Source organism: Brachyistius frenatus, unplaced genomic scaffold (genome assembly GCF_029030835.1).
Source record: "Brachyistius frenatus isolate BFR_SWC_R1_liver_20210118 unplaced genomic scaffold, ASM2903083v1 Contig_7, whole genome shotgun sequence".
NCBI lineage: Eukaryota > Metazoa > Chordata > Actinopteri > Embiotocidae > Brachyistius > Brachyistius frenatus.
Window position 1 is genome coordinate 8,150,263 of NW_027210606.1, and position 21,879 is coordinate 8,172,141.

Below are 21,879 nucleotides of genomic sequence, written 5' to 3' on the forward strand. Positions count from 1 at the left end.
CTCTGTTTACTCGTTTGTGTCGGCCAGTAATATAGGCTTATACAATAACACCACAATTTGTTTAGCAGGCTGGATACTTAGTGCAAGCTCACAATATGGCAAATCAAAAATTTGTACACCAAGTCACTAGCATATCATTAGTAATCTGGAGAAGGACTTGTTAAGGACTGCTTACTTTGCTGAGATTTTGTTTCCTTTATTAAAAATTCAATTTGCTGTTGAATTAGTTGTTGAAACTCAATCTATAGGGAAGTTGTCTTTTTTTGCTGTTACTGACAGATCACTGTGCAGGCATAAAATAACGAACAAAACAAAACGTACTAACGCAGTAAGGAAGACAGCCCTGAGTTCAGCTATGCATACATCGTATTATCATTAATATCCACATCAACCTGTTTTAACAGTTTTAAATGTGATTTTTACCATCTTTAACACAGTATATAATAAATGAACACCTGTACATACGAATTGCACACACACACACACACCTTTTGTTTGTTTGTTTGTTCCAACTTCATTTTAAAATCCTAGCATTTATTCATTGTTAAAAGGTAGAAAAACATGAATTGGCAAGGTAAATGAAAATTGTATTCATATTTTAAGGCCTCAATTAAAATATAAGATCTAGCCTGCGATCATTGAATTAAATGTAGGCTATTAAATGTAAATGCGTTTTAATGTATTAAAACGTATTATTATTATTATTATTATTACTATTATTATCAGTTGTAGCCTGAGTTCAAATGAATAAAGTGTTAAGTATCTATTCTTTGCTTTTATCGATTTCCTAAAATGTTATCACTAATTATTTGTGATCTCGTTGAGTTTCTCCACGTGACATCGGGCGTCAGCGGCACCTCCTCCACGCCCAGGTCACGTGCTAATGAGCAGCGAACCAATCCGAAACAAGGACGTCAAACAGCTGACGATGAACAACAACACGGCGTTTCCTCCTGCAGGTGGTGGTGCACAGTGACTCCAGCACGTAGCACACAAACTCTCAGACTCTTCGTCTATGAGGGCTGGTACTTGGTCCTGGCTGTTGTGTGAGTATTGCATATTTAAGCAGCACCTCCTTTCAGCAGAGGGACGTGATGCGAGCTTCCTAGTGAGGAGGACACCCGGAGCTTGTCATCCATCCATCACGAAGCAGCTGCACAATGGCCCCGTCCCTCATCCGAGCGTGCCGCAGTCTGGCTCTCTCGACGTGGCTGCTGTCGTTTTGCTTCGTCCACTTGCTGTGCTTGGACTTCACGGTTGCAGAGAAGGAGGAGTGGTACACAGCTTTCGTCAACATCACCTATCTGGACCCCGTCACTTCGGAGGTCAAGACGGAGAAAACCGAGTGCGGGCGGTACGGTGAGCACTCGCCCAAGAGGGAAGCCAGAGGTCTGGTGCTGGTCCCGGCTCTCCTGCAGGACAGGCAGGCGTGCGACCCAAACGTCAGGTTTCCTCCTATCCCCCAAAACACCGCCTGGGTGGCGTTGGTGGCTGCAGGCAATTGTACATTCAGAGAGAAAATCCATAACGTGGCAAACCTCAACGCTTCTGCAGTGGTCATCTACAACGTGGGCTCCAGCAGCGCCAACGACACCATCACAATGCCCCATCCTGGTAAGCTGTCACCACCTGTCAACTTCAAACGCAGAGTCCTCCTGTCCTGACATTGTCATGATAAAAAGTTTACTCGCTGTCTGAACTCCTGCAAGCAGAGCAGGCATCCTCTTAGTGTTACCTGCACGCCACTAATTAAGTGTTTGGCATCTCTGGCCAAGATGAATGGTTTTCATCCTCCCTGCTGAAGTCCCAGAGCTCCTCTTCATCAGTGTAAATCTATTGTCAATATATTATCTTGGTCTTACAATCAATGTACCGGCTCCCCATGCAGATGGGCTCATTTACACTAAATAGATCTGTTGAACTTGGTAACTGGTGGGTCATAGATCTTTGCTGAAGTGTGACTGTAGGTGCAACCTGTAATCTGTGTAAGAATAAGCCACTAGGTTGAGATGTATTTTATGTCACTCAGTGTGATGCCAAAGTTGAGGCACACATAAACACAATACTGTTTTGGATGCCTTACTTTGGACGACATATAAAAGGCATTACTATAACAAGTGTTTTGTTTCAGTGAAAGAAATCACAGTTTTCTTCCTGTTGAGAGGTGGTTTTTCCTTCAAGCTGCCGCTCATGTGGGAGGTATTGAATTGTTCAATACAATTGCTTTATAGTTTTGTAAAGTTCTGCTGTAAGGACTTTACTCTGTTGAGTGCCCTGAGATCACTTTAGTTGCAATTTGTCGCTATATAAACAAAATTAAATTGAATTGAACAGTTACATAACGTCTACACACCAGCAGCCCTACAAGAATCTTGTCTAACATATTTTTTTTTAATATAAGACAACAACAAAAAAGTAAACAAGATTAAAAATCACTGCAAATGACCTGAAGCAAATACAGTTGAAAAGAATATTTTTAACATCATGCAGATCAATGCACCTGATGATTTTCTTAGTAACGGATAAATAAATCAAACATTTAACTTTCATTTAATGGCGGCCTAACCATGTATTTAGTATCTACTGGTAGGGTTTTACCTGCAATCCTGAAGATGTCCAGATGCAGTTGCCTAAAAAAAAAAACTCCACTGAATCTCAATCACAGGCGAAGAAGATGAGCATATATTACTTCAATGATCGAAGGGGATAAGTATTGTAATTGACTGTTACAAGGGTAATGGCTATTCGATACATCATTTTGCCAAGTAAAATCCGAACTCATAATAATATAAACAAACAGGGATGTGTTTGTCATAATCTGCTCCAAAAAGCATCGTCCGTTTGAAAACTAGAGTCTCCCCTACATAGCTGAACACGTTCTCTCTACAAACATTAATTTCTGTATGAAGAGATGAGCCTTTTGAATCACATGTGATTTAAAGATTTGCAGACAAACACGGGCTGAAAGTTAAACGGCTCCTCAAGTAAACACTGAAAAACATCCAGCCCATCTTTAGACTTTCAGCAGTCAATACTAAGCGAAAACACACACTCCAGGGCTGAAATGTGTAAATAAACACTGTATAAAAAAACACACACTTTGACAGGATTCATGCACAATGTCCTGAAAACATCTAAACTATAAGGTTCTTCTAAGAAGAGTCACATTTCCTAGTTGTTTGCCAGAGGCAGTGCAGGCTGATATACAGAAAACTGAACAAGGCTGTTTGAATTGCACCTAGCAGGGTAATTTGATTGCCACCTGCGTGTTATAATACATGCCACATCTAGAAGTGTTATCTTAAGAAACAAAATAGAGCGTGGCTTTGTTTACCTTCATCCTTCAGATGAATTGTTGGGACTATTAAGAAATAAGGATGTATGATTTACTGTACCCGATTCCACTGAAAGATGTTAAGAATAACCACTTTGCTCAAACCTTCAGGGAGTTTTATATTAGTTCCATGTTAGATAACTAGTTTTTGGTTCATTGGCTCTTCATCACAGGTTCTCAGACATTGAGGCTGCTGTGATTTGTAGTGGCCTCCATTTTCATATTGCAATCCAGTAGCTCTTAGAGATTTGGTTGTTTCTCCACAGAGCTGACTGTTGTATACATCTATACTGTACCTTAATAGTTTCATACAGTGTCAATAATAACGGTTACATTTCTTAGAGTTGGAATAAACATGTTTCTTTTAAGCTTGCTAAGCAGTATATTTTGAAGTATGCTTTTAACTGTTGATATTTATGACCTGTAAGAGTAAACATTAATGACCTTGACATAAGCCGAACCTTCTTTTCCACTTGAACTGAATTTCCATTGGAAGTGTGCTCTTGTTGCTAATTTTCATAAAGGTGCAGCTGACCTGACTAACACTCCTGTTCCAGACAACAACACAAGTTCTCAAGGTTTTTCTCAAATTCAGCAACTGGCCCGAAAACTCAAATAAAATTTTAACCTCCTATAAACTTTTTATAGTATTCTGTCATGCCTCGTGTTGGATGGTGAATAGAAATAATCACCTGCTATGAGCGTAAGTGTGAGAGTCTGAAGTCACGAACTGGCCTCGATGGGTGAGTGGGTTGAACCACCTGGAACAGTAGCAGCATTAAAATGCTTCTTATAAGTTCAAACATCCACACCCTTTCTGTTTTCAAACAGTTGATACTTAAAGCTGCAGTATCTGACATTTTTACATCAACAACTTATGGATAATGTGAAAAGTGCAGTTCTTAGATACTGTGATCACCAGACTGTTGAATGTATATTCATACTTGCATTCATCAGTTTGTCATCAACATGACTTCAGCTGAATGTTGGTGCTGTGTCATGTTTGCTGGATGTGTCAACAGTCAACTGTTTGGTCCAACAGCGTTTTCAGATAATGCTCTTTTTGCTTGGGCAATAGGTCTGCCTGCATGTCTGCAGAGGGGATCTTCAGTATTTGGACATTAAACATCCTCTATTTGTCCTCTCTTATTTGAGTTTTATATAATCCGATGCACAGCCCTGGTTTACCTGCAGCAAAATATAGAGGCTCCAGCCTATTTTTAAGACTTGCCCCGCTTCCAGCCATGACATAAATATAAACCAAGACACTTTAAGAGACAGAAAAAGCAGCCAGGAGAGGTGCAGTGACAAAACTGGTCTAGAGGAGGTAGGTAAAGGAGAGTACTATGACAAAGAGACAGGTCTTAATGTGTCAACTGAATGTAAGGCTGCCAAACAAAGAATAGAGCACTTCCTTGTCCAGAGCCAACACAGCTGGGCTGTAAAATCTACAGTTGCCAGAAACCTCTCATGGCATGTCTTAATTTAACTCTTCCTTCCCAAGCTCGACCTGCCTCAACACTGGATGTGGATTTATTCCACATTATCATACCGGTCTTATTTTAAAGACCTTTTCTGTCAATGCTCATACTCTGTACCTGTATCACTTAAATAATCATGTAATATTAAAGATGAGTTGTATATAACAGTTGAACATTTCTAGAATACATCTGTTCATAACTGTGCTATACAAATAAACTTGCCTAGCCTTTCGTTCACTTTCTTGCAGCAAGTTAGATGCCAAACATGTGGCTGAAGCCAGCAGCCAATTAGAGTTGCTTCTCATAAAGACTGGAAACAGAGAAACAGCTAACGTCGCTCTGCCTGGGGGTAAAAACAACAATGCCCACCAGCATCCTTTGTTTGTTTGTTTGTTTGTTTAATCCATACTACAACTGAGGTGTTTTATTTTTATGGGGAGGGTTTACGTTATGTTGTGGACTCCTTCTTGGCCGTAGAGTAGCAGCTTTACGGAGTCTCTGCTGGTCACGAGGCAACAACTCAGCACCAGGAAATAGAGAGCTGAAGTTATGACAGCTGAGGTGTTGCAGTTTTCACTTAGCCTACAGGTCTGCCTGCACGTCTGATGAGGGAACCTTTCCTTATTTGGACATTAAACATCCTCTGTATGTTCTCTGAGTTTCAATGACTCCGATGCACAGCCCTGGTGTACCTGCAGCATATACTTAGTTGTATTAAAATCTTCTACAGCCCTACTTGTAACTACACTTAGTAAGTAGTTGGTTTTATTCAGGTGCAAGTTATATGATGCTTTTATAGTCAGTTCCATTTTGAATATCCCCTGCAATTCACGGTTGTTAGTTTAAATCTGGTTTGAAGGAGGGGTTTTCAATTGACTAACTTGTTTGTTTGTGATGTATGCGTAGTAAAGATTATATGTTGTGGTTGTCATTGAACATGGTTTGACTTTCATTTGCTGAGAATTGGTAACATCAGTCAACAGTTAAGAAGGCTTGTACCATAATTTGGGGATTTCTCACTTCTGGAAAAGAACCTGGAGGTTTCTCTTCTTTTCTCGATAGTAATGGTTCCAAAACATTTTATCACCACAGCACCCCATTAAAGAAACTTCTTTGTCATTCTGAGCTTCATCTAATACAGTATACATATTTACAGTATGTACACAGAAGCTTTGGTTTGAATTAATTGGCCATCTTGAGCTTCACACCAACTTTAAGCAGGTCTTTTTTTCATCTTTAGTAGGGCAAAGAGAGTCAGATCATACATGATCTTGAGAAGGCAAAATACCTTGGATAGTGATAAATATCCGTCGTCCACAAGCAGCCAAAACCTGTCCATTAAGTCGCTAGCCCTTTTAGTTTTGCTTGTTGGCTCATGTTCAGATGTCTCAGACTGCGCTTATGTCAGATCTTCCCATCACTTTTCTGGTAGCATGCCTCCTCAAACACTCCCGAGCCCTCAAATGTGTTGTGTTACTGTGACAATATGCCACCCTATTTTGTCATGTCTGCATAGTATAGTTTCTTATATTTATATTTCTAGCATATTTTTATATTTCTTAGAACAAAATGTGGTTGCTGTAAATGTCGTATATTATCAGGTTTTTTTCTCTTCAGTTTCTGTATTAATCAAAGGAGATAAAACATGTTAATTTGTGTGCTTCAACAGATTTTATTTCCTGTTTTCTGTCTTCTGTTTGTACAAAGGTAAGCTTATTGGCTTTTCCTTACAGACATATGAGTGATATCAATCTTACTCTTGGCAAGAAAGTGAAGAAGTATATTTACCACAATATTAAACTATTCCTTTATTCAAATATTCCTATGCCTTCATATTTGCATGAATAAGTTGCAGCGTTTGCTACTTTGTGTAACAGTCCGGCTTACTTCATTACAGGGTTGTTAATAAAGTAAGTAAACAGTTAATTCTGTGTTAATCTGTGCCTTAGTGTTATCCACTGTGCAGGAGATCCTTTAAAAAAAATTAAATGCACAGCCTGACCAGACTGGTGACCACTAATTTAACACCATTCAGTATTTATCCCTGCTTGCTTCCACATTTTGGCAGAGTGGGTCTCAAAGCACAGATCTTTTCACAAGTTCAGCCTCAGTCTCCGAACTCCTGTTTTAGGAGCAGCTATTTTTGTCGGCTCTGACTGCGTCAGTGAAGAGAAGGAGATAAGAGTCAAGGCTTAGGGAAATCTTACATGCCTTAATATGCCTTTTCCTTATTTCTGCTGGCTAAGAAGATCAAGCTGTCCATACACGGGTCTTTTAAGCCTAACAGAGTTTGAACAGTTCTATTCTTAAAAGTCATTTACCTTTTTGACATGAGGTGCTGTGGTTTTCTCTTCTGTTTACAAAGGTATTAGTTGCATCACAGTGATTTCCCCCTGCACCATCTGGTCATGCTTACTAAAACCATAAATGAGGAGGCCAGGAGTGCTTTACAAAAGAGTGAACATTCATACATTCACATTGTCAGGAAGTCTTGAGAATTAACTGGTATTATTGGGGAACATCTGTAATTTATTGCTTAGTTAACCTATTTCAAAACATTCATTTCATTAACTCTAAAAATGTAATTGAACAAATGCTCAGCTTATTAATATTTTTATGTTGGTAAGAAAGCCGTATGCAAAAACTGGCATGAAAAAACAAGTCTGGCCGTGGAGTCTGAGTAGACAGGAGTGTTCATCAGCGTGTTACCATCTGTTTGCTGTCCAAACACAGGCTTTGTTGTCTCTGTCATAGCTTGAAGCAGTGTTTGCTTTAGAAGCTCTAACCATCATAAACTCCTTTTGATGGAGAAGCCTCCTGATATATGGATCTATGTTTGTGTTAACAGTGTAGGTGCTGCCAGCTGGATGAGTATTTGACTAATTTCGACCATACACTGCTACCACTAATTGATGTATTTAAAATACTATTTTTCATTTTTAGGTCCTGAGCACCGAATGGTACGAAGTCCCCATTGTAATGCAAGGAATTTTCTTTTTGTCTGTTTCTTGAAGAATTTAAACCTGTTAATTTTTTTTATTTCTAATCTATAAACTCTTATATTGTTTGTGCTGATCTTTGCATAAACATGAAAATACAACTGTTTAGGACAATAAAGTGTAGCAGCTTGCAGAGTTTACAACAGACCTGTTACATAAAGGGATTAATGAGTAGGGCAGTAATAATGCGTTATAACTACACACTGGAAATGTTGCATATCTGTTGGATTCGAATCCTTTAACACAAAACAATGTTTTCTATCAGCATCAGTACCTCTGTGACAGAATCACTGAGTCTGTTAAGTTAAAATAGCTCGATGCATTGCTGTGGGGTTTTCGTGTATCTTTATATGATGGCAGGTTGAATAAAGCCCTTGCTTATTATGACTGATCGAGGGAGTGAACCAGCACTGGGAGCCTCCTCGATCCCAGGCAGCAACAGCCGTAAACAAGCAGCAGCAGGAATATGATGTAACAGTGTTCAATCTGGTGAAACCCCTCCTAGAATCAGCAACCTTCAGCTGTGCAGGCTGTGAGAGAAGAGCTTTGTTATTTCCTTATTGTATCTAGAAACTATTGAGTTATTAAGGCTTTCTGCCCCATGTGTCAATTCCCTCAACGCATACAACATTTGACAGAGTAAAGCCAGAATAATGCTGCAGAGAGCAATAAAAATGTCACTGTTTGACAGTTTAAAGTTCCTAAAACCTTTATTTAAAAGCTAGTATTCATTATTGTTGCTCATTTTTAAAATATTCATAATTCAATAAGAAATAGTAGAGTTATACTTTGAAGGAAAGTATAATTGTTTAAGGTAAACCCTTAATGTGCAAAAACTCAGCTTCATCAGACTCGTGTGTTTGTTTTTTAATAGATTTGGTTAATACTGCTGGGAACATAAGGAAACGATCGCCTTATTTAAAACTCAGCCCTGCCCACATCAAACTAAAAAAAATAAACGGACAGACATTTTGTATGTAACTTCACCAAAACACTTCAAACTATAGAAAATTATTCTGTGGTCATGTCAGCTGCATCACTCATAACAAGAAGCTGATTGAGACAACAGATTTTCAGGGCCTTAAAAATATGGTCACAATTTATTAATATTTGTTTGACATCACATGAAGAAAAAAAGTTTGATCAGGATCATTTTAATTTGGTCATTGAAAAACTGACCAGAGCATGTTCAAAATGGAGATATTTGATACTTCACTGTCATCTTCAGCTCTACGTTACCTTAAACATATCGTTGGCCTTTCTGTACTTCTATGTCTTGTTAATTCTTGGCCAAACGATACACTGATGCCCATATACAAATTTAAAATGAAAACCTCCTTTTTTAAGAGTGCCAGGGTCAAAGTACAGGCAAACAAAGACACACAACACAGATACAACATTGGATATAACTTAAAATCTCTGACAACCAAACCCTATGACACTTTTGGCAGATAATTTGAGTATCGCAACATAATTTGATCGAATTGTGTTGGATCAGAAAGACTAAGACTTCCATACTGTCTTGAGCTTGGCGCGATTGGTATAATCATATCTTACATCAGTGAGTTTGTATCACAACGTGAATGTGTTTCAGTTTAGAAATAAGTTTAATTCCTTCAAAGGTTACAGCCACAGTGATTGCAGTTGTATTAAGAGCAGCTCTGGAGGTGCAAAAGCTTAACTGTCACATCAGGAGTCTGAAGCACAGTGTTGGCAAATAATAATTCCCACAGGAATCCTCCACTGTAAACACAGTGTTCCTGTGGGGCATTTTTCAGGTGCAGGGGTAAGAAAGGTGGCTGGTGACTCTGAAATAAAAAAAATTTTTAAATCCTTCGTTTTACTCGACAATCAAACCAACAGATGGTTGCTGGCGGGAAGCTCCTGACTCTGAGAGTGAGGCTTTGGTTGATCTGTCCTATCTAAACTCCCAGAAACCGGCCCAAGATTCTTTATTAGTCTACAATAGAGTTGGTTTGAACACCTTCTCAACAATACAGCATTTTTATTATAAATACCTGGGTGTAATGTTGGATGTGTGTTTACTTACTTTGTAAAATGTAGATTTCTTAAACTGGCCTAAGTTGTAGTCTATTATGTGTATGGGATATATGTATTTGGATTTTTTTTTTTTTTCAGAATTTATTGGCTTAGTATTGTTTTGCTGGATTGTGCTCATATAGTTACCTTAAACATCTGATTGTTTTCTCTTTTTTTTTAGTATTTAGTTTTTTTTTTTTTATTCATTCTTAATGTTTTTATATTGTTAGGTGTACAATTATCTCTGCACAACTTGTACAATTAGCAGTTTCAACTAATTTTTAATTAGTTGAATCATTTATTTCTTTAAAGATGATGAAACTAATTTAAAAAAGGCCTGTTAAAATACCTCAGAGTCTGAGATGATGTCTTTAAATGTCTATTTTTTCCAAATAGTCCCAAAACCCATTCAGTATATCTCAGTATCATACAAAGAAAAGCATCAAACGCTCATTTTAAAAGCAAATGTTTGGCATTTACAAAATGAACAAAACAATTGTTTGTTAATCAAAATAGTTTATTAGGTCATTCATTTTGTGTCAAGTGTCAATTAATTAATCAACAAATCATAGCTGCTCTTACTTTATCAAAAAACAATTATGTATTATTGGTTTTGTACGTTTGTTTTACTCATTTCTATAACAGTTCAGGTACATTTTCTATAAATTATATCTAATTAAATGCTGCTTTAAAGCATTCTCCAAATTGTGAAGCTATAAGTATGGCAGAAGAGAAATTCATCGTATTTTATTATAATGTCTTAATTTAATTTAATACATATTAATATATAAAACACTTTAGGGTGTAGAAAATCCAGACCCAGTCCTGTGTGACGGCCATATCCTCAGTGTGGGGCTGCAGCATTAATTCACCTCCTGAATGTCTAAACTGTTACTTCCGGTGTTTGATGTTTTGTGCAGATACAGGCGATGTTGTGGCCATCATGATCACAGAGCCTAAAGGTCGAGAGATCGTGGCCCTGCTGGAGCAACACATCGTGGTCCTGTTGCACATCACTATAGGAACCCGCAACCTGCAGAAGTACGTGAGCAGAACGTCGGTAGTGTTTGTCTCCATCTCCTTCATCGTTCTCATGATCATCTCCCTCGCCTGGCTCGTCTTCTACTACATCCAGAGGTTCCGCTACGCTAATGCACGAGATCGCAACCAGGTACGGCTGTGCGCACTTTGTTGGAGCTGGTGTACTTCTGTCCAAAAGGGAATCTGACTGCAGCAGTTCTCTGCTCTCACGTTTGAGACGTGAATTTTTCCATATGATAGCTGTAAGAACCAGCTGACTAAACAGAAACGTGGCAGCGCAGTGAACCATCAGCTTCATGGCCCTCTGAGCCAACAGAGCAAATACATGGTTTCACCATCTATTTATAATGAATGGACTCCTCTGACATCTGTAATGGCGATACATCACCACGCCTGTAGTGATAGGAGCTGTTGCCGCAACAACCACTGTTTGTATTTTCACCTTCAATTGTGTTGATTTCAGCCATATTGAACAAACCTGGTTTTAATTTATTTCCCAGGCAGTCCAATAAGTTAAAACGGACTCCGAACAGTTAAAGATTGATGGTGTTTGAACACTATTATAAAAAAATTAAAAAAATACATCTCACTGTTTTATGCAGAGAAACTGGAAAATCGAGTCTGAAACACGTGGAGTGAGCATTTTGTCAGTTTGTTTGTTTGTTTTGAAGAAATCTATATCTTAAAAGTAAAAAAAACAAAACAAAACATTTTCAGGCACATTTTGCCCCTGTGTTGGATGGCGGCATTTTCCAAACCTTTAAGAGCTGAACATGAATTTAAATTTGTACATACTGCTTGATCTTGAAAAACGTCACCTAACAAAGTAGACATTTTTTCAACTTTTAATCATTTCAAGCTAACACAGGCTAAAACAACCTACCCACCATGTCACTAATAAAGTAAGACCTTTTTTTAAAATATATCTACAGAGGCGTCTCGGAGATGCTGCCAAAAAGGCCATCAGTAAGCTTCAAGTACGCACCATTAAGAAAGGAGACAAGGTAACTGTAGTTCACCGCACTGCAAATAATACATTTCACATAAATTACAAGAATATTTACTTGTACAGAGTAAAACATTTACAAAAACATGTTTATCCACATCTGAATTATATCAGTTAAATGATTCCTCACTTATTTTTTTTGATGTACAGATTTATTTGAGAATTCATTTGTCTGCCATGTTTGTGTCCGTCTCGTTTATGTTTAAGGAAACTGAGTCTGACTTTGACAACTGTGCAGTTTGCATTGAAGGGTATAAGCCTAATGATGTTGTGAGGATATTACCATGCAGGTAAGGTTTGTGTGCCTAATCGTTGTTGAACAGACTGAAACTTAAACATTTGGGGCCTGGTTTACTAAGATCTCAAATAAAGGGTACTAAATCGCGTGTTCCTTCCAAAAGCTTGCAATTGTTTTTGCACCCGTTTTGCGGGTGATTTACTAAGAGTAATTGCATCATTGAAATTAGGTGCAAATCGCTGTGTTTAAATGAGGGGTTTGCGTGTGTTAAAATGATTCCAGCAGTGGAAAACAGAGCGACCACAAAAGGAAAAGGAAATCTGATCCCATTGAAATAAAAAAAATAAATAAATAAATATAATAAGAACAAAACGCTATATAGGAGATTATTAGCAAGAAAGTAAATACTGTGGCGAAAACAAAAAGGCGGAAAAAAAAAAAAAAAAGCCTTAATAATAAAACGTCGGCAAATACAAGAGGAGGGACGGTGGATGAGATCCTCTAACAAACTGATCAGCAGGTCCAGATCTTTCTGTGATGAGCAGGTGAATTAGTTTCATTCAGTGCCTCTCGAGTGCTCGTGAACCTCATGAAGCTACCTGTGAATTCTGCGGGACACATTTAGGACCTGTGACAGCACACCTGAATAACGGGACTGGTGGGACATCCAAGCAGCGATACGCTGACATGACTCAGAGGCAGGAAAATGCTGAGTCGTAAATAGTTTTGACATTGCTGGTATTTCGTGGCTCCTCCTTGTTGTTGGCTGTCAATCATCATTCAGTTCATTCAATAACTCAGAAATGTCATCGCTGGACAGACGATATGTCTGAATAATCTTTTCCTTCTGTCATCTCAGAAATGTTTCCACAGGTGTAAAACCTCGTTCTCTACGTATTCTTTAGTTTCTCTGCGTCTCCTTCTCACCACAATAAGAGCAGTCGTCTCTCCAGATTTGCGCATCTGATTAATACGTTGCTTTCAGTCGTACTAAAATAAACACGCAATCACTTCTCCTGTTTCTACTTTCAGGTTTAATAAATATCGTTGCGGGTGCTAAATTGTTCTATTTGCACGTTTCCTCAGTATTTTGCACCTTCAAGCAGAAACGCCCAATATTACATGTGCATGCAGGCAAACACGCAAAATGGACAACGTGTGTTAAATTGCACATTTGAAAGACGCAATCCTCACTGCACGTCGTCAGTAGATCTGCTTGGATATTTTTTTGCGTGTTGTGTGGAGTTTGCGCGGGATTTTACACACGCAAACATTTAGCAAATCAGGCCCTACGTGTTTCTATTTCTTGTTTACATAAAGTACACACGTGCACCATAGCGACCAGTATCCTCAATGTTCACTGTGCACCACATTTTAGCAGCCATTTGATTTCAACATGTGTATTTGTGTTGTGTCATGTTGTTTGGTCAGACATGTCTTCCATAAGCACTGTGTAGACCCGTGGCTTCAAGACCACCGAACGTGTCCAATGTGCAAAATGAACATCCTCAAAGCCCTGGGAATCCCAGTAAGTTCCTTTTGAATTGTCATTTTTGTCTCATTCACACATATATAAAAATAAAAAATATAATACAACTAAGGCTAATCAAACTACTTGTATAAACTACAACTTAAAAATGTCATGAAGACACTAGGATACATTAGAGGAGCTCCGAACATGTCTTTCATTTGTTCCAGCTCAACGCAGACTGCTCAGATGAGGTTCCTTCAGACTATGAGATGTCTGTCGGGGGTCCACCCACCAACCCCATCAGCGGGGCGAGTGAAGTCACATTCAATGAGAGCTCAGTCGTGTTGGATCCGGCAGGAAGAACGATAGAACCGCAGCAGCTCCATTCTGATGCAGAGAGAGCGTCACAGGCAGGGGACAGCCACATCATCGCCAGCAGTATGTACAGACTTTTAAGGTGTAATTAATAAACTAACAGCATTCAGCTTAAATACTTACTTAAGTAGTGTAATTGTACATTACTTCAGTATTTCCATTTTTACCTCCGGCAAGGAGGCTGTTTTCAATTGGGTTTGTTTGTCTGTTTGTTAGCAGTAATTCAGAAAAACTAGTGACTCCATTTTTATGAAACTTGGTGGAAGGGTGTAGCGGAAGAAAGAACCCATTACATTTTAGACAAGATCCAATTTATGGGGCAGATCCACTAATTCTTTTTCCCTGTTATTAACATCACGAGATCGTGGGTTTTGGCCTACTAAATACAATACATTATATAATCCAGTAGAGGGCAGTACAGTTCAATAGTGACAAAAATAGGCCATTCTAGAAATTAGATGAATCCATATCACAATCTATATACACAGGTACGAGTAATCCTCTGGGATACACAAAATACTTCCTCAAACTTAATACAGCAAGCGCTCCATATGGAGCCCTGGACTTTTCCATTGAAACTGGACAACCTTCAGCATGCGTGTACCCTGAATGACAGGTACACAGACAGGGATAGTAAAAACACATTTTTGATAGTTTATTGACTGATTGATGCAGCGGCCCACCAGGATTCGTAATTTTCCAGTACACCAATGTGCAGCTCTCGGGCACAGTGGTTTCATAGGGAAGAACCATAATCTCTACCATTGTAACATTGCCACATTTGTAAATATATACAGACATATTCAGTGGTCGCAGCTGCAGATTTGCATATTATGTCTGCGCTAACCAAGTGCACTTCTAGTTTCCTATTTTATATTTACACTACTTTAAAAAACTACTTTCTTGAGAATTGAAATAACTGTATAAGGCTTATAGAGGTAAAATTGTTGAGTATTTCACCAGAAAACAAAGACTTGATCCCATAATAATTAACCATCAGCTGTCAGACTTGTCTTTTAATGGAGTATTTTTACACTGTAGGATTTGTATTTTACTTCCTTCACCACTGGGTTGTGAGAACAGATTTTAAACTTGAAAGTTAATTCGCACTTATTCAAGCAAAGTTATCAGTTGAGAGGATTTGACTTCCCAACAGTGGGTGTTTAGCTTTGTCAGTCCAAGTTTAGGGGTTTTATTCTGAGGCCTGAAGCAGGTCTGCAGCCACAAAATCTCATTTTACATTTTGGCACCTTCTGCTAAGGGCTGTAGCTTTCCGTAACAACTGTTCAACACCTGCAAGCTATCAGCTCTTTATAGTGTGTGTTTATGCGTGTGAGGGCATGCACATGCTCTTAAACTTCTTTTTTTGGGGGCCATTTATCCTCTGAAGCCAAAACATTTCCCCAAACAGGGATGTAGTTTTAAAAGGGTTTTAAAAGTAAAGTCACGTGTTTCTAACACTTAAACTGTTGTTGTCAGAAGGACGAATAAACTGGGAAGAGATTTCTATTCATCAGTTAGATTCCACTAAAATTATTTGGCGTAAAGTATATCAGTGTTTCAGATTTTTCCCACATGATACAATAAGGAGCAATAAATCCTCCCATGAATTTATAATGTTCATGCTAGTTGAAACTCTTTTAGAATAAACTGTTGTATAATAATTTTGAAGGATGTAACTTTTTGTTCTCTTGCATTACACATGGAGGTGCTTATATTAGTTGGCTTGCCCTCATTGATATAAATTGGGTGGACCAAGTAATAGAAACACCTGACAGTTTTTGCGATATCATTTGGCTATCTGCTTCCAAGAGCACAGAAATGGATTCATTTCTTTGTTGCTACTACTTGAAGGAGCTAAGAAAAATATCTGTAGTGTTTATTCAGCTAACTGAACACACGCTCGTGGACCAGAGACTTAGATTTACTTTTGTGTGCTTGACAAGCAGTCGATTGGCTCACCACAACCATGATGCTTTCTGAGACTAATCAGAAAGTAAATTAGGGTTAAATTAGAGACCATTTGTTATGTGTCGCAGCCCCAGTGAGCAGAGACGATGCCACTGACAGGCAGTTAGCACAAGATTAACAATTCGATCTGTCAAGAGTCCTGCTGCTGTGGGCTGGCAGCGATGAAGTGCTGTTGAGTCTTTAGCCTGCTCCACACAATGAGTGTTCATTCCTTCCAGACTCAGTCATTTATTGAGTGTAAAAAAGAGCTTAATGGCTGTAATTTAGGACTTTCTGTCTGTCTGTTACCTTTTGTTTTTGCTAGCCTCTATCTTAATAACATCCTCACATGCCCATATGTACACTGAACGAGTTATTACTTGCTTTAATCATTTGTTTGCCGAGGAAAGTTCTCTTTATAGTATAAGAGTTGAGGGACAAAATCCTAAAACTGCCTTTGTTTAATGTAAAAAAAAAAATTTTTTTTAAAAAGAAGCCGTTTCAAGGTGTCAGTTATGGTCAAAACAAATTGGTTTGTATTATGTTTTGTCAACCATGTCTGCTTCGTATAATTTAAACACCTTAGTCAAGAGTAAAATCTTCCTTGTAATATGTCTCCTTTTATAAAACGGTTGTGGGTTTTTGAAGTACAAAGCGAGAAAGGCATTAAAACCATGTAGATTGGAAACACACCAAAGAGAGACAGGTGAATAACAATCATTTTCTATACAGGAATTAACACAGTTTGATAAAAATTTTCTTAAAATGCATGTAACCATTGCACTTAATAATGCTTGACATAGTAAGTGTGCAAAAAAAATGAAATAAGAGCCTGAGTGATCTTTACTAATCCAGTCAATGTTTTCACTTTAGCATACCTGACACAGATGCTGTTTGACCACCACATATGCACTGAGCCACACAGACACCTTCGGTTAAGTGGATATTATCCTTTTTAAGGCACGGAATTTGTTGTTTGGTTTTCCCAGACTTTGTTATTGAGGTGTAGTGTCCTCCGGCCAGATGCAACACAAATTAATTACTTAGCAACAATGAAAATATAAAACACTGTATATTTTATTATCTACTGTGTAGTAGCTTCATAGTCAGTGGGAATAAGTACAGCAGCCAACCACTCTCTTTCAATATAGTGTATACCTGCACGGGCATGTGACTGTTTTATCAAATTAAATGTGAATGTTTCCTTTAAATCATCAATACTCTGCCTTATTGTATGTATATTAAGGTAAAAACTGTTCATGACATTATTTAAAAAACATTCAATGTGCAGCTAACAGAAAAAAAAAAAAACTCTCAATCAAATCAATATTTGGTGGCCGCAGCATTTGCCTTTAAAATGACATTAATTGGCACAATTGCAGACTTCCAGACAGTTTTTCAAGGTACTTGGAAGGTAGGTTGTTCAGAGCATCTTGGAGAACTTTCCTCAGTTCTACTTCAACCTGTCTCAGTTACTTGTCTTCTCATGTAATCCCAAACTGACTCCAGGATGTTGAGATCGGGACTCCTTGTTCTTCTTTTGGCTAAAGATGCATCTTTATGACTCTGGCTTTATGTTTGGAGTAGTTTTCATGCTGCAGAGTAATTTTTTAAACTGAATGGATGCATCCCTGATGACATTTCAAGAGTCTAAACATTTTGCAATGCACTTTCTTTAAAAATAAAATAAAAACAACAAATGAAATGGAATTGTGGGAACAATGTGACAATTTGAGGGGAGTTGTTCAAAATGACGAAACTAAAGAGAATAATCACTCAAATCTGTAGCTCCTCTAAACATTTATGAAGCTTTATACTGAGCTTCGCCTCCTTGTTTTGCTGCAACTTTACTGTTTTGGCTGATGCACTGTTCTCACAGAGTTGTTTTCATCCACAGCAGGCAGCTGGTTTCTGTTCAAAAAGCTTTAAAAATGCACTACCTGCTGAGTACCAAACGGCAGACCCAATTAGTGACTAGCTGGTGAACGTAGTGCATCTACAGAGCCATGGATTTCATCATCCTCACAATAGAGCTAAAAGAGACTGAATATTGAAGTCACTTCCAAAATACAACTTGAATTATTAACAATGTTTTTATTTAACTATATATATATTTTTTTATTGCATTTCAAAAAGTGATGATATGTTAATGTATTCAAAACTTGTTTCTTCCGCCTGCAAGAGGCCAGAAAGTCAGTTATTGCAGGTGTAAGTGACACTGGCATTAACAATTAGACATTGTTTGAAGGGCTTAACTGCAGAATATTTCTCTTGTTCAGAGTCAGTGGAGAAACTGCAGTCACAGTGAGCTGTCAAGTAATGAATTACTATCTTTCTCACCCTTCAGGTGAGCATCATCTTCCGCTCAGCAGCGATTCAGACACTTCAATTATCCTCGGCATGGAGGTGAGCGTGTCTGAAGTAAACCCATCCAGGCATCGGGAATGTGACGAGGCCAAATCCAGAACCAATCAGAGCTGAGAAAGATGGAGTACGAGAGCAGGTCTTAAGTGATCATGGGACTCCCAGAGATTAGCCATGTCTTTGGCTAATTCAGAGGAAGTGACCTCACAGCAGATGGGCAAATGAGCAATACAACCAATAGCAGCACAAAACATCCGGTTGTTTCTTCACTGACTGAAAAAAAGGACTCGTCCCTGCTTCTGTGGTCACGTTGCTTGCTCATTTTCAGCTCTCACATCATGGTGGCCCAGTTTTTGTCCACGTAATGTTTTCACATCTTTAAACCTAGCATCTGAAATACACGTTGGAGCCCTTTACGGTATGGAGAAGGCAACACTTGTTTGTCGTCAGTGTGTCAAACCAAACCTGCTGCTGGACACAGTGTGGACAACGGAACAGCAGGTCCTCCTAACACCAGATTGCATATTTAATTAACATAAAATGTGTGCTGATTGTTTGACTTCTTGGTATGAGATCACTGCCAACAAACCTAGTGTTACTGATGTGATGGATAAATGCATAGCACATACAGGGAGTATATTTCCCCTGAGTCCTAACAGTTGGTATGAACTCCCACCAGCAATTTTTCAACTTCAGACTTGCGTACGTTTCGAGTTCCCTTGAACAAACGTGACGTTAAGGAGTTGGAATATGTAAGCACACATTATGTTGTAAATTCTGAATTTCTAAGTGTAATTGTTTCTGTTACTATTTTGTGGATCTTAACTTTTAACTTCAACTAAATATTCCTGTTGTGGAGAGGAAATAACCAAACATAAGGTAGATATGTCTGTCCTCACATTCGACAATCGTAGCTTGTCATGAGCAGTTTGAAGTGATGTCACCCACTGCCCTACTGAAACTGCTGCTGCTTATAACAACACGTTATCACAGCACATGAAGTAAGAGATCACTCCCTGCCTGTAAGGAGGGAAATGTTCATGTTCACACTGCTGCTAAATACATAGCAGCTGCCACTACCAACTTCTGGCATCGTGTGCATATCTCTACACAAACCTACACTTGTCAAACCCGCCAATATTAATATGTCAACAAATCTTAGTGCCAAGCCCATCTGTTGTATTTCAAAAGTTGTTATTTTTCCTGAGCACCGATTCCCTCGGCTGTCAGGCTGCAACGGCAGTAAAATATTTTTATGATGACCTAAGAAATAAGATGAGGAATGACATATGTCTGTTGCAGAAGGACTGTGTGTGGTGAAAAAGGAGGGAACTATACATTGCTAGGGTTTCATTTGAAGAATTTGATGCCCCAAGCATGTTTTTTTATGGCATGAAAAGATTACAGCATGACAATGTTTACATGTTTGTGGAGCACAACTGCACGAAGCTACCTTATTTTGGAAAATGGCAAGGATGTGCCCGAGTGTTTTCTTGTTGAGCAAAGATCTACACACTAAAATGCAAACAACCAAAATGCATCATAGCCCACAAGCGCAAAGGAATGTGTTTGACAGATTCAGATGGTTAAACCAACATTTGGTCCCCTACGACTCTGTGATCACCTGCTCTGTTTAGATACATCCAAACTTTATCCTCATTATTCTTATAATCATTTGTTTTGTTTGTTTCTATGGTCAAAAAACTGAACTAAATATTTTATGATTTATTTATTTTTTGCTTAACCATAAAAATAGAGGTTAACGACAACGGCAGTGTGATCAGCTTTATTGATATTTAAGATGAGGGTTCACAGATTAAATAAAACAGCCAGTAATTTATCTTTACTTTCTTTACTAGCATCATTTGTTTTCAACAAGAAATCTGTAACTCACTCTAAACTGCCCCGTCAGGACCAAACAAAAGACAGACACAGCGGCGAGAGGCAGAAATTTCCCCCAGAAGTTGGTAGAGACCAAAAATAGAGCTAAAAGAGTGAAATTTGTTCTGTTGTGTTCACTTGTTTCTGTTTCCTGCTCAAAAGTTGGCATCTTGGTTTTTCCACTCTCCCTTACATCTCTGATGTCATCGTTTAAAAGACATTTTAATGACTGTTTAAAAAAACAACAACATGTAGCCAACTTAACGTGGACATCCGTAGCATCCAATGATGATTCTGTTGATGCACATTACAGATTGTGGTGGTATTCCTTGTTCTACTTGTTTCTTTTATTGTTTTATTATTTATTTATGATTATTGTCTTTGTTTTTATCACTTACTAATTGCTTTTTAAAGTAATGTCTCCTGTAGTACGATCATCAGAATCTATTGGGTCTGTCTCCTGTCACATTCCTGCAGACTTGCACACTGATAAAGCACACACACCCACTGACTCAGTTGAGGGAGCCAGCGGGATTTAACTGGTGGTTTTCTCTTCCAGTCATTGTTTCCATGAAGTACTGCAGCCACCTAGGGCTCTCTTATATAACACACACGTTTACACCCCCTCTTTGTTTCGGTCAGTCATTAAGTGTACTTGCAAACATTTTTGTGTTTCAGAAGGTGTTAGTATTAGGAGGGGCACGTTGTCTCTTTTTATCTCTGTAAACGCTTTGTTTACCGAGATCTGGCGACAGCCAAATGTCTTTGGCTGTCACAGCTTGATGGATGTAGACATATAAATGACAATCGTCCATACAGTAAAAAGTTCAAATGTTCTGGTTGTGAGAACAGTGTTTCACTGTGATATACTGCCTATACATGGGAGAAAGCTATTTACATGACCTCACTTTATATTTATTACTACATACAATTTCAGCATGACTGAAATGTGTGGTGGCATTATGGAAATGTCCATTTTCATTTTCTTATTTTTCATCACACATTTCGCAGAAACAGTTTGTCTTTTTACGAAGGAACTCAGATTATGTGATTATGGTTTCTCAGTTTTGTCTGTTTACATTGTTTCAATAAAAATTAAAAAAAAAATAAACTCTCTCTTAGATACAAAATTGAAAACACAAAAGATCTGAGTGTACTTCATGCTCAACTTCATTTAGTGTGTTCATGAAGAAAACCAAACTGGTGTCCCTAATTCTACCTGCAACATTTCTGAACAATATTGTATGTGTCTGTATTTTATTAATCATTTCCAACAAGCTTTTTGGATTTTTTTTTTTTATTGCTGCTAATCTTTGGGAAAATATGAACACACACGTATATATATATATATATATATATATATATATATATATATATATATATATATATATATATATATACATAAACAATAATAAAAATGGAGCTCCATTAAGTAAATATGAATTCATTATTCATTTATTAATGGAAACCGTGTTGTTGTTATGTGTTATTTGTACTTTTCCTTGTTTGATTGTATTAAATTGACAGGACAATATGCATTGATCAACAGAAATAAACAAGTTAGCCTAAAAGACAATTTTTCATCTGTTTCAAAACGCACCTAAAAGATTGAACACAAAAAATATCTTAAAATTAATATAGAACAACTTTAAAACATTAAATAACTTAGTGCATTCAATGAATGGTGGATGATGTGTAT

The 21,879-nt window shown here is 38.0% G+C and overlaps 1 protein-coding gene across 1 annotated transcript; it reads left to right on the forward strand.

Annotated features, from left to right (window-relative positions):
• The first annotated feature begins 951 nt into the window (after positions 1 to 951).
• On the forward strand, positions 952 to 21,582 carry rnf150a (ring finger protein 150a). Its single transcript, XM_069689294.1, has 7 exons — positions 952 to 1,614; positions 10,775 to 11,025; positions 11,828 to 11,899; positions 12,109 to 12,191; positions 13,571 to 13,667; positions 13,838 to 14,048; positions 18,283 to 21,582. The coding sequence occupies exons 1-7, from the start codon at positions 1,161 to 1,163 to the stop codon at positions 18,414 to 18,416; spliced, it is 1,302 nt and encodes a 433-aa protein (XP_069545395.1). The 5' UTR covers positions 952 to 1,160; the 3' UTR covers positions 18,417 to 21,582.
• Positions 21,583 to 21,879: the final 297 nt, after the last annotated feature.